Source organism: Leptonychotes weddellii, chromosome 6, assembly GCF_054177405.1.
Source record: "Leptonychotes weddellii isolate Sample4059 chromosome 6, ASM5417740v2, whole genome shotgun sequence".
NCBI classification, from domain to species: domain Eukaryota; kingdom Metazoa; phylum Chordata; class Mammalia; order Carnivora; family Phocidae; genus Leptonychotes; species Leptonychotes weddellii.
The window spans coordinates 96,744,443-96,758,762 of NC_138374.1; the positions used below are offsets into that span (position 1 = coordinate 96,744,443).

At 37.2% G+C, this 14,320-nt stretch overlaps 1 protein-coding gene across 1 annotated transcript in view; it reads right to left on the bottom strand.

Moving 5' to 3' along the window:
* Nucleotides 1-5,124: 5,124 nt before the first annotated feature.
* The window catches only part of HMCN1 (hemicentin 1), a 420,986-nt gene continuing 411,790 nt past the window's right edge, over nucleotides 5,125-14,320 (bottom strand). Inside the window, exons 101-102 of the mRNA XM_081823192.1 lie at nucleotides 8,296-8,422; nucleotides 5,125-6,592 (exon numbers count right to left, since the gene is read on the bottom strand). Of these exons, the coding sequence (XP_081679318.1) occupies nucleotides 6,226-6,592; nucleotides 8,296-8,422 (494 nt within the window). The 3' untranslated portion in view covers nucleotides 5,125-6,225. The remainder of the gene's footprint in view (nucleotides 6,593-8,295; nucleotides 8,423-14,320) is intronic.

Genomic DNA, 14,320 nt, shown 5'->3' on the forward strand with positions numbered 1-14,320 from the left:
CAACTTCCAAATTCCCAGGCGGTTCCTCTGAGAGTAGAGAATTTGAAACAGAATCTTGGCAGAGGACGAAGATTGGGAAACTACAATCTTTCTGACCAGTTACATGTTCTACTGCTGCTCCAGCTTGGCGGTGAGCTTTCTGACTCAGTGCAGAGAAGTGATTACATACTGAAAACTTGGCCTCAGCTTGTCCCTCTGAGGACCCCTGGGACACTGCAGTTAATCAGCAGACTGGTCATCAAGGGTCACTTGACATTTTGAAAATGTGTTTTAGATACCTGGGCAAGTCTGTTGATACATTCTTTCAGTCTCCCTACGGAGCTGGAACAACCTGTGGCCAACGGGACATGTCAGGCACTGCCTCCACACATGGAACCACTTTATTTGGGAGCCTGGGCCAGAGCACGATGAGCTGGTCTCTATCCTGCTGTCTGACTCAGAGGTGGAGGAAACTGGAAACATCAGGACAATGTGGATTACAAGTCTGAGAATCAGACATGCTGGGAACCTGAAAACCAGTAGGACAACAACAATGTGGCTCAGTGCACAAGGACAACCTCTTAGTGCCAGAAAAATCATGTAACAACTAAAGACTTTCTGTTTGTCCCATTGGGTCAGAGTGCCTTATTGTCATTAGGAACATTCTTAGGGTAGCTAGAACACAGGGCTTCTCCCTGGGCTTGAGTCAAATAATACTTGTCCCCCTAACACACACACACACACACACACCTATGGGCACATTACTCTGTGAAATCAATTAAAAATGGACATAAGCTTGGAAGAGAAAAACAGAGCTCAACAGGAGAGGAAGATAAAAGGATAAGGCTTTCTTTACCAATTTTTCATGGTGCATAGTGAGTAGGGGTTTGTGTTGGTTGAATGAATATAAAACCATGGGACTGTAAAACCATTTTTCTTTTTTAAAGGCTGCTGGTGGAGCTAATATTTTTTTCCCTTTCACACGACTTCCTTGTAAGATTCATCCTCCCTGTTCCCCATCAACACCAATGCTATCTTCTTATCCCTCATCCACCCAAAGCAACAAAAACACAGAACCCAGGGCAATCCCACTCTTTCAGAGACTTCTACTTATAACTCTTTATCTCTAGTGCCTACATAGTTCCTGGCAGAATAAGAAATGACAGTATGGTAACAACAGCTAACAAGAAGCACTGTGCTAAGGGCTCCAGAGAAAAATGTATCTTTTGGTTCTGAAGAAATAGAAGCAGGTATAGTTAATATCCCCATTTTAAAGATAGGGAAACTGAGGTTTAAAGATTAACTTTTCAAGATTATGATGTAGGAAATGAAACTGTTCATCTGACTCCAGAATTTATGTTTGCAATGATTTTTCTATGATTCAGGAATAGCTTTTATCCCCCCAACTTGATCTACAGATTCAAGTACAATCTCTATTGAAATCTCAAGGCTCTTTTGCAGAAATTGACAAGTGGATCCTGAAATTTATGTGGAAATATAAGAAACTCAACATAGTCAAAATAATCTTGAAACGGAAAAAAGAAATATAGGACTTCTATTCCTAGTTTACAAAACTTACTATAAAGTTGTAGTAATCACTTTTTAGTCAATTGATATTTGGTAATGATGCCAAGACAATTCAATGAGAAGGTTAGCCTTTTCAAAAATGGTGCTAGGACAATTTGATCCATAGGCAACACAATGAATTTAGACCTTTATCTCCTATCATACACAAAAATTAAATCAATGTATCATAAACCTAAATAGAAGAGCTAAAACTCTAAAGCTTTTAGAAGAATATAGGAGAAAATCTTTGTGACCTTAAAGTAGACAAAGACTTCTTAGCTACAACATCAAATGCATAATCCATTAAAAAATCAATAAATTGGACTTAATAAAAATCAAAATTTTTGTATTTCAAAAGAAACTATTAAGAAAATGAAAAGATAAGCCACAGACTGGGAAAAATATTTGGAAATAAGATATCTGACAAAGAACTTGTATCTAGAACATATAAAAAACTCATACAACACAACAATAAGAAGGCAAATAACCCAATTCAAAATGGGTAACATATTTGAACAGATATCTTGCCAAAAAAGATATCCAGATGGCCAATGAGCTCATGAAAAAAAAAAAACAAAACACTCAACATCATTAGTCAGTAGGGAAATGCAAATTAGAATGCTCATTAGAATAGATAATAATGTGTGTTGGTGAGGAGATGGAGAAATTAGAATCCTCATATATTACTAATGAGAATATAAATAGTACAATCACTTTGAAAAATAGCCTGACAATTTCTTTCAAATTTAAACATAAATTTACATCTAAGTCTTATGTGGATATCTCTTGAATAGACCCCCAGGTGTAAAATTACTAGGTTCTTGGGAATCCAAGGTATCTATGCAAGGGAAATGCAAACCTATGTCCACACAAAGGCGTACATGTAAATTCTCACAGCATTATGATTCATAATAGTCCCTAACTGGAAACTGATGAATAGATAAATAAAAGTGGTGCATTCACACAATGGAATACTATTCAGCAATAAAGAGGAATGAAATACTGGTAATATGGATGAACCTCAAGAAGATATTGCTAAGTGGAAAGAGCCAAATGTAAAAGACCACATATTATATAATTCCATTTATATGAACAACCTTGAAAAGGTAAATCTATAGAGACAGAAAATAAATGACTGGTTGTCTAGGGCCAATTGCACTTTGAACAGAATTTTATTATAATTATCATATTGAATTATAGTTGTTTTTTTTTTTAAGATTTTATTTATTTGACAGAGAGAGACACAGAGAGAGAGGGAACACAAGCAGGGGGAGTGGGAGAGGGAGAAGCAGGCTTCCCGAGGAGCAGGGAGCACAATGCAGGGCTCGATCCCAGGATCCTGGGATCATGACCTGAGCAGAAGGCAGACACTTAACGACGGAGCCCCACCTAGGTGCCCTGAATTATAGTTCATTTTTACATATGAATTCTCACTGGGCTATATGTATCTTCGAATTTTCTGTATTCCAAACGTTTATCAGCAAGCCCAGTACATAATAAACATTTGACATATACCTTTTGGGTTTTGTTTTTTTTTTAAGACTTTATTTATTTGAGAGAGAGAGCATGAGTAGGGGAGGGGCAGAGGGAGAAGCAGGCTCCTGCTGAGCGGGGAGCCCAATGCGGGACTAGATCCCAGGACCCTGGGATCATGACCTGAGCCAAAGGCAGACGCTTAACTGACTGAGCCACCCAGGCGCCCCAGCAACATATAACTTTTGCATGAATAAATAAATATATGAATGATTTCTATGGACAGCTTTGAATTTAATTATAAACTTTGGGCCTATTTTATATAAATTTAGCCAATCTGTCGGTCATCCTTGTATATTGTGAGAAAATATTTTGGTTCTTGAGAACTTTCAGATAAATAACCAGTTGAATTTTCAGTCTTTTTGATTTTAGTTGACCTAATCATGATTTTAAAACCTCAATCTCCAGGGCAGGAAAAGTATAGTGCTAAATTTTTAAAGTGGCATTAAATCTCATTTATGGTTCATGGGGGGAGGTCAACTGGTATTACTTAAATGTCAAGTCAGAACCCTGGAATGCTAATAGCTGAATTCCCATTGATGATTTTCAAGGATGAATGATAACTGCAGGTACACTGATGTCCAGAGATGAGATCCCAGTTTAGTGGTAGATGTGAAGATATTTTGTCAAAGCAGCAACCCAGGGAGTTGCGGTTCATGTTCACGCTGCAATTATAATGCTTGGATGTAAGCAGATGTTTCTGAAGAAGCTGAGAGGAGTTTCCTTATTGAAAATATTGACAAGTGTTATGGCTTTGTAGTTAGTGGACCTGGATCCAAACCCAGCTCTCCATTCCCCACCAGTGATTGACTTTGCAGTGAGTTATTTAATTTCTTTGAACTTCAACATTTTTCTCTGTAAACAGTAGGTTATAATTTTTGTTCTTGGTATCTTGCAGTGTTTCTCACACTACTGTGGTAAAGGACTAGATTTAAAAAAAATCTGTTGTAGATGATAACTTTAAAAAATATAGTAAATATGAATTATAAAAAACCCCAAATTACAATCTTCATTTTTTTTTGTTTTGTTATTGAATTCTAAAGACATAAATCTGGTTATAGGTCTAGAAGCAATGAAAAGTAAGAAGGGTTGGTCCTGAGAAGGCTCAGAATCTCTTGCGAGGGCTTCAAAAGAGGCCGTTATAGGTTGTTTAGACAAGACTAACTTCCTCAGACAGAGAGGAAGGGCTGTTTCTGTTGGCAGAGAAAACATATCATTTGGAGTTGAAGGTTTCCAGCTTCATCAAAATCTGCTCCTATGTCTCTATCCCAAGTTGTGAGGTCATACTTCCTTTTCTTTCTTTTTTTTTTTTAGGATTTTATTTATTTATTTGACAGAGAGATCACAAACAGGGAGGAGGGGTAGAGGGAGAAGCAGACTCCCGCTGAGCAGGGAGCCGGATGCGGGACTCGATCCTGGGACCCCAGGATCATGACCTGAGCCGAAGGCAGACGCTTAATCTACTGAGCCACCAAGGTGCCCCATCATACTTCCTTTTCAATCAGTGCTCTAACTTTAACACAAGAGAACCTGTGAGATTAGGAACTAAATTTGTATTGTAATCCAGACACTGTTGGACTTAGACCTTTGGTGTGGTTTTCAGAAAACTTGGTGCTGCAGTTCTAGGAAATAAGGGTTTCCTTCAGATCATCATTCACTTTATATCCTTTTTTCAGAACTTCAGTTGAGAATTTAAAGCCCTCAACTCATTATTTTCTTTCTCCATGTTCTCTAGTGTACCTACAAGCAAGCAACCATTTCTTGATTAGAAATGCCTACTGGTGAGAATTTAAGCACTATTTTGGCACTGCATCCCATGAACAATCAGAGTTCACTTTACCACTTGAGACAGGTTATTAATTCCATTAAATGTGACTGTATCACAGAACCAATTAAAGTTAACTCAGATCCAGTTCAGAGAATCCATTTAAAATCTGTTTCAGTCAGGCTATGTATCATATACACAGATAGATGTGTGTATGTGTGACTATAAACCTTAACACCTAGGATAGCTATAAGGAAACAAATTTTAAGCTTTCAAAAAGGTTAAGAAAAGGGATGTGAAAATTTTATTCAGGCTGGTTTGACTGTAACATTGTTTTTTGTTTTACAAAATAATTTTATAAAAAAGTCCATCAAGATATTATATAGAAAATACACCAAGGTAATATATATACATTTCATAAAAATAGAATACATCTTGGCAATCGCTTCCAGAGTCTGTTACCACCATGTACAGTGTATTGACGTTCAACATTTATGCTAATTTGAACATATAAGATTTTTAAGAAAAACAAAGAAAACTGTCCCATTGGTATTTGTAAAAGTTGCTTCCACTTGACTGGAAAATAAAATGCTGGAATGTACAAGTTATGGAGCTAACTGGAAGGAAGGTTATATCAAAGATCCATGCCATGAACAATTATCTGAGGATGAAGCAATATTTTTTTTTCTATTATCTATTTCTATTTTCTATTATCTGGTTCAGCTCATTTCACAAAATCACTGAAAATAATATCCTTATTTTGGATGCTCAGTCCACGTGAACACTATTTGGTATCAAAGAAACATTCTAGAAGCCGTACTATATTTCTAAAATGAGTGGTGTTTCTTTTTTCCCTTAAGATGAAAATAGGTGTCGAAGTCCCATTATAAAGTATCAATACTTAAAAAAAAAAAAAAGCATCTTTATAAGTTACTTAATAAGCTTTGATCAAAACACATAGCAACCAGTTTTCTTATTCTAAAAATGGCCAAATGCTCAAAAATTCACTTGGCTTCGAGTGAGTTATTTTTGTTTTCTTTTTTCTTTCTTTTAAGGAAAATGATCTTAGCTACTATGCTACTCTAAAACATCACTGTTAGGTCCTCCTGTGAGATGTTCAGAATAATCTTTGGAAAATAACTGCTCCAGTGTAATAAATAAAGAAAAATAATGAGGGACCTTTCTAGACCTTACCAAAAGATATGACCATGGTGGGATCATGAAAATACCTCACCAGTACCAAGGAAGGCACACAAAACAGAGCATAGCACCATTTTCAAGTTGCCAAGATTGCAACTGTTCAGGAGATGGTAATCTGGAAGGGGACTGGATTCCCATGATTAATGCAGTTTAAATATGTGGATTAGGCTCTGGAGAGCTTCTTAGTATGGATAGGCAGACACAGCTATATAAACTATGAATGTGGTCTGATACTCAATGGTCCCATTGGCACTGTAGGATGAGGCTCGAACCCTCATGCGGTAGGTCTCTGGTTCTCGCAGTGGTCGCCTTGTGTACACCACTCCTTTCAGGTTTTCATCCCTTAAGGCAAAAGGAACAGTCTCTTCCTCATCTACCATGAGGAAAGTTGTCCTGGGATGCATCACTCCATCCTGCGTGTATGCTACCAGCCGGATTAAATCTTGATTGGCAGCTATTCCAGATGGGAGAGAGACAAGTTTGTATTCCAAGGCATATGGGCTCAAGGCACATTCCAAATCATTGGGTGGACAGTTCTTGAGGCAGAACCTAAGGACAAAAAAACACACGAGGTGCATATTGTCATCTGGCTTGGAAGCAGGAGAGGGCATGCGGCAGGTGACCATGATCCATGACAACTTTTAGGCATTAAAGGCTGTAGACAGTCTGACTGCGAGAGCAATTGGCCCACCCCATGTGCTATGCCACTAACTCAAACCAGATGTCAGATGCCTATGAGAGTATGCTGGTCTAGAGTCAAATATCTATCTCTCAGTTTCAGTAAAATCAGAAGTTTTTTTTTTTTTTTTAAGATTTTATTTATTTATTCGACAGAGAGAGAGAACACAAGCAGGGGGAGTGGGAGAGGGAGAAGCAGGCTCCCTGCGGAGCGGGGACCCCGATGCGGGGCTCGATCCCAGGACCCCGGGATCATGACCTGAGCCGAAGGCAGACGCTTAACCAACTGAGCCACCCAGATGCCCCAGAAATTTTTGAACCACTGAAGTAAGTATGAGTACCACAAGAGTGTCTCTAAAATGAAAAGTTAGTTTTGGAAATAGAAGTATCTGTACATATACTGGAAACAAGTAGTTTTTAAAGAGAGGAATACAAGCTATTTTTAAATTTTAACATCTGCCCTAAGACTGAAAGCTGAAGTAGAATTTATTGATATTTGGTTTGTTTTCCTAAAAATAATAAAAGGTCAACTAAGATTCCTGGGCGGGGGGGAAGCTTTTCCTTTTGTATTTGTTTTCCACATTATTTTAGATTAAAAATACTGTATTTTCTTTTTTCAGAGCCCACATTGGCTGTTTTTGAGGCATCATGACTTTTAAATTGCCAGAAATCACTGGTAAGGGAGAGTAAAATTTTAGAAAAATGCACAAAGGACCATTTTCTGCAGATATGGATTCTTCAGTCAGTATTTTTGGATGTTTCTTAAGTCAATATTTTTAATTTTCTTCCTCCCCTTCCTATTCCCCCTAAAGCAATTATGAATAGGTTTTTGCCGGATCTGGGGCAGTCCACACTTGATCATGTTACAGTAACTTGGTAGTCACTGCTGAGAGGAAAAACAAAGTGTGAGCTCCAACCAGCACTTGGTTTCAGAACCACCTTCTTATTAGCAGGTCCTATTCATGATGACCATTATCTCTGTTTTCAAGTACCTCATTGACTTGATACCTGAACAGAGTATGACATTTCTGTAAGAGGAGGGAGAAAATAGAAGAGCAGTTTATTCAGAACCCAGAAAAGATAGTGTTTCAGACAGCAGGGAATATAAGCAAGACCATCTATGAGCGGGCAGACTGTTGACTCATCCTTGCTCATCTCCATTCTCTCATGGAGTCATGGTGAGTCATCACGATTACAGTCAAGGTACTTCTTGGAATGCTCTAAGTGCTGAGAGCCCTTAAAACTCTGAGGCAACACAAATGGAAACTAGGAAATTTCAAAGGAGGTCAGGTTCTATCACCCCATAAAATGCTCACCGCTGAGACAGAATTCTAGATGTGGCATGGCGGATTACATACTGGGGAGATGCTCTGGGAAAACCCTGGCAGCCAACAGTGATAGTTTAGGTTACAGTAGCTGCTGCAGGATGAGCTCATTTCATACCCACTCATTGACTCCATATACCCCTGGGGTTACTGACTTCCTGTGAGTTACACGTGACTACAGACAGAGTATGTTGGTTGAGGAGAGAATGCTTTTCAAAAGTATTTCTGAGAAGAGAAGGCAAGACATACCCTGAAACAGGATCCCGCTGGTAGTTGGCTGGACAGGGGGTATCGATGCACTGGTAGCTTCCTCTCATGTTGAAGCACATGCGATTTGGCCCACAGCGCACACTCTGCTCCAGACACTCATCAACATCTAGCAACAGCACAAGGAACACACAGCGTCAGCAACTCGGGTCAGAGCAGGCCATGAGAGCAGGTGGTGTGGATATTTGAGGGTAATGGCAAATCTCCATGAGTGAATCTGCTTCTTCAACCACAAAATGGGATCCGGATACCTGGTGTGCTATTTCCCATATTGCTTTGAGGATAATTTTTAACATTTGTGAAAGGACATCAAAAAATAAAAGCTATAAAAGTAGAAGGGAAGCTATTAAGAACTCTGGTGTTTTTTATATTTGGAAAATAGAGTGCATTTGAGTTTCGGAAAGCAAATAATACTTTAAATTCATGAGAAACAAGCTAAAAATTTAAAGGACACTTGCGAACCTTTTTGTAAAGTGAAGAACCTCTTTAAAATGTGAGTGATTCTCCCTGGTATTTTGTTTTATAAGTTCAAATTGTTGAGTGGGAGGTAGGGTAGTGGAAATTAAAGGAGTCAAGTTAATAAATTCAAGTCAGTCATTTCTTGTGGAGAGAGAGAATCTAGGAAAAAAAAAAAAAAAGAAGCCCAGGATCAAATGAATGACCCAAGAACCATAATCCAAGTTTAATCAAATCTGAATTGTGGAGAATCCATCCTCAGGGGTTATGGGCATGGGATGAGCTCTCTAGGGTATTAGCTCCCCCTTGGGTAGTGGGGAAAAATGCAAATGAAATGCTGTTTATTTTGTTGTTTTCTATACGAAGTTGTTAAATAAAAACATACTTAAATCACTATAATTAAGAAACATCAAGATGGAGCTAAAGGAAACTTTTTCTGAGCTTTCTGAAAATGAATGTTTTTGAGCCATGATTTTTAACTTAGGGTCCATATTCGAGCATCAGGGGATTTGTGAATGAAAATCTTTTTGTGTGTGGGTGTATGAGTGTGTGCATGTGAGAGAGAGAGAGAGAGAGAGAGAGAGACAGGGACAAAGACAGATGGAGAGACAGAGAGTACAACATTGCGATTGATGGATTTTCTGGGAAGAGAATAGAGTTCTACAAAATTTTTAAGGGATTTTGAGATCCTAATGTTAAGAACCATATTTTACAGCAGTCATTTCCAATGGTGGTACTTGCATTCCCCTGGTGGTGCATGGAAGCTTTTCAGCAGTATGAGAGCAGGCAAATATTTCAGGGAATCATTTTCAACCAGAAACTTATTTCCCTAAGTTCTCCTTTCTAAAAGCACTCTGCCTGAGAACTTCCTGCGGCCTGGAATTCTCCTGTCCCCATTCCCATTTTATATCCTTCTGCTTTACAAAAGAAAGGTTTCCACTAATCCCTAGTCTCTGTATGATACCCGGGTGTAAATGCTTCAAGGCACATATGAAGGGTGAGAAAACTGGTTATTTGTATTGATGGTGGCAGGCCTTATTTCATCATGGCTACAAACCAGTGGTCTTAGCTCTCTATTTTAAATTAGATTTCAGAAGTGAGCTGATTGTCATGGCAACACCTACTAACACTTTTACTTGAACAGAAAAATGACCTTAGACTTTTTCTGACAGTCAAGCTGGTTGGTTTAACAATGACTACAGACTTTTAAATTATATAGTGATCATTCCCCATTAATGGGGTTATCTATAGCTCCAAAGTATTGATGAAAATATATTTAAAGCCATGTACATCAAAGCCAGAATTCACATCCTTTACAACAATTTAAATGATAAGAAACTTTAGAAGTCAGTTTTAAAACATATGAATGAAGTATAAGGTTTCAAATTTTTTTGGAGTAGGCAAGCAAAAAATTGAAGACTACTTATTTTAAAGTCTCAAGTCAATTGGCTGCATATAGGCACTTATAATACTCCTCCTTCTTTAGTATTTTAATAAACATAGATCCTGAGGTACTGGAGGGAACAATTACAATTAATTGGGCCCAAATCAGTTCTCTGCAGAGGTAGGACCTAAAGGTCAAATGTACTTTCATCATGGAATCAGTGCCAAGACAAATGGGCATGTGAAACTATTGTAATCATTTCATAGTAGTAGGTGACTTGGTATCTGCATAATGGTATGTATGTTGGACTTGGGTTAAAGATTTAAGTTATTTTGTGAATTCTTAAATAACTTGAAATATTGCTATCAAAAAAATAGAAAGGAGAGAAGCAGTTTCAAGAGACAGTATATTAATTATGGACAATAAATGTTAAATTTTATTTCTGAATTATTTACCATTTGTCTCAAAAATGAACATTTTAGATTTGGTTCCAAATATATTCTGTTTCCTAAGGAAATGACAGACAGTGTAATTATTTACTTTAGACCTGCTAATAGTTTGCATAAAGTAAAAAGACACTGAGCTAGAGTGATACGGAGTAATCACTTACTTGACCTTTTAGTTACTTAGATGTGCTGATAATAACATAATGTGCTTTCTATGACTAATTTTATATTAGGACTAATTATCCTACAGGAATACAACACAGTGTGAAACAAATTTATATTTCAGTTAAATCTTGCCTATTGTCTCTGTGAACCAAGTTCTAATTATGATTTTATCTGTCAGAAGGGCATTATCTCCTTGGCAAAATGAGATTGTCTCAGAATGAAGTGAAAAGCCCTTTAGGAAAATGTGAAAGAAATTCAATTAGCCTTATCTTTTTTTTTTCTCATAAAAAACATTCCCTTCACACTTATCCACCAAATTTCATTTTAGCTCTAATTTTTATGATGAATTCCTGCAGGCACATGGAGGTCGGTAAGCTGCAGGGGCCCATGGAAATGGTGGCATGGAGACCAGAATCTGGACACATGCCTGTATGCATAAGAGTAGCTATCTTATCACAGATTTCCAATGGTTGAATACGAATCTACAAAAATATATCAAAATCTAATATTCAAAGTGTTTGCCTTTAGCTCCATAACAATGAACACTTTCCACTGAAAAGCTTTCTTAAGTATTTGAGCTTCTGGAAGGTGGCTTTCCTTTGTCTTCTGTCTACAGCTATCTCCTCAGGCTTAAGCACCCTGTAAGCATTCACTCTACTCATTTAGTCTACTGCCTGGTCCTAAAAAGAGAAGCCAGAAAAGATGGAGAAATCATGCTGTCTTCTGTTAGCTGACAATGTGAGGATGTCTGGTTTTTATTAAATATTATAAGAAAATTACTATGGTAGAAATTAAAGGATAGGCATTTTATAATCTAAATATTTTTTTTTTTTTTAAAGATTTTATTTATTTGACAGAGACACAGCGAGAGAGGGGAACACAAGCAGGGGGAGTGGGAGAGGGAGAAGCAGGCTCCTGGCCGAGCAGGGAGCCCGATGCGGGGCTCGATCCCAGGACCCTGGAATCATGACCTGAGCCGAAGGCAGACGCTTAACGACTGAGCCACCCAGGCGCCCCTATAATCTAAATATTATACAAGAAAAGATTACCAAGATGAGCTGAAAAACTTTTATATTAATAGTTTTAGAACATGTGAATGTATTTAACCAAGTGCTTCTGGATACATTAAACAATAATTCAGGATAAACAGACTTGAAACATTTGTCTTATAGAAAGAATAATTTAGATTCTTGATAACATTATGGATTACTTTTTAAAAACTTGGATAGATTAGAACACTCATTTCAAATGCAATGCCAATAAAGTGTTTCTAAATGTTCAGAATTAGATTAGTGGGGCTTAAAATTAGCAGAAAGATCTTTTGTTTCTCCTCTCCGCTTCTTGGGCAAATCATGATCAGTCATGTTTTTTGTTTTTCATTTTGTAGTCTGCTGACTTCCACTTTTGACTAGAGTTTCTGTCCTTGTTCAGTGTCAAATTCACTTTAATTTCCTTTTTGTCACTGACATTTTAATCACTAATGTACAAAGCTTCAAAAATGCACATGTAAATGAAAATCAACTTTTTTTTCCTCTCATAAATGCCCAAAACACTTCCTAAAGCTATAAAAAGACTCCAAGTTATTCTTCAGATTAAAGACTGCTTTAAAAGATGTAATTGTTTTCTCTCAAGTCTTTTTTAAAAACCACAAAAATATGTAACCCATTTAAATCGCAAACATTTCAAGTGACACCTGTTTCTGATTTGTTCACATTATTTTCCACTCTCTGAAGCACAGCTGAAAGCTGAAAAATGTTTTGAACCGAATAAGCAGCTAGGGCAATCAAGGAACAAACTGGCATAATTTAGGAAAAAAAAAAATCCTCTAATGAGGATATGACATAATATAGCGTTTAAAAATCTGGCCAAGGGGTTTTGTAGTTTGGTTGGTTGTTCCAAATGCTTCCTTCCTTGGTGCCTGGTGCACTGACAGGAAGTGTGGTGTTAATGTTGGGTATTGCCACCTCTTCAGAGGATCCTTGGCATGCCGATCTGGGGAAAGTTGTAAAGCATGGACAGTGTAAATGCTCTCACCTCACCCTGCTGCCACAGTACAATGACCCTGGTGTTCACAGCATGACAGGAGAGACAAAGGACCATTATAGACATTATGAGATCTGTGATCAAGTCCTACCCTTGTGCTTGATTGTTTTAGAACATTCATGCTCACATCATCACTCTGAGAATTAGTTTTATTATCTGGAGGATGGGTATAAATTATTGCCCTTGACATAGCTGTACTGTTGATTAAAATGAGTTAATAATTGCTTTGGGAAAACATGACTTTAATATCAATGTGTGATTCTCATACTTCAAGTCTCAGTAGAAAGTTCTGCATAGGGTAAGTTCTTAACAAGCATTTGTGACAGATGGCTGGGAGCGAAGGTTATTATGGTGTTCACTTTACTTCTCCAGTCCACATGGTCCAGTGGGGGCTCTCAGGGAGGGAATGGGTAAATGGGTGTGAGACAGGTGGAAGCTCATGGGACTCAGGTGACCCTATTGCCCTGCCAAGGTCTTGCTTCCTGGAGCACCCTTTCCATGACCAGCATCCTAGCAAGTCTTCTGTGAATCTTCCAGAGAAGGCAAATTTAATCTAAATTCGATTGCTACTGATAAAGCACTCTTTTGGAGATTTTATTTGATATGCTTTAGAAAAAGATACAGGTTGTATGTGACAGAAATTAATTAAAATTCAGAGGTTTGTTAATACTTATATAATACTTTTAATTTTGACCACAAAATTGAGGGGATTTCTTAGAAGATTTTTAAGATTTATATAAGTTTTTATTTCTTTTTGATCTAAGTATGCATTGCAACATAATATACCTTATCAAAGCAAAATGTCCTTTTCACATTTTTGTGTAAAGAGGGTAATATTGAGATTGATGGTTTTTTTCTTTCTACCATCACTACACATTGTCCCAAACTCTGTTATAGTACCTACAACCCTGTATATTATGCTTTTATTTACATGTCTGTTTCCATTGGACTAAGATATCAAAGGGAAGAGACTATATTATTCATTTGTTTAAACCTTTTGCATTCTGCAATGCTAGCTCGTGACTGTTCCACATCATTTGCAGACTCAAAGAATAGATCATTTAATCAATTACCCATGGTTGGCCAAGACAAAAAATAAAATAATGCTTAATACTGGAGTAAATTTACTGAGCTCTCTTTCTATTTCGTCTTTCATCTTGGTTGAACTTTTGAAAAGACATTTGAAGAGGTCTATTCCCACTTAGTTTTAAAAATATATAACATATCAAAAACTAATGATGTAATGTATGGTGATTAACATAACATAATAAAAAAAAAGAACATAGTAAAAAAATATATGTAGTTATAACATGAACTGGTTTAGAAAGACTACACCAAAAATGATTCTCAACTATTTTCCTCTACCTAACTGCTTTCTCTCCAGTTCTCCTACTTACAAAAGCAATGATAAATATGACCAATGGGAATGAGAAGGAAGAGAAAGCAACTAGGAGAATAATTATTCAAAAAAAAAGAAGACACTTAATTTCTCATACTCTCCTATGTTTTAAGT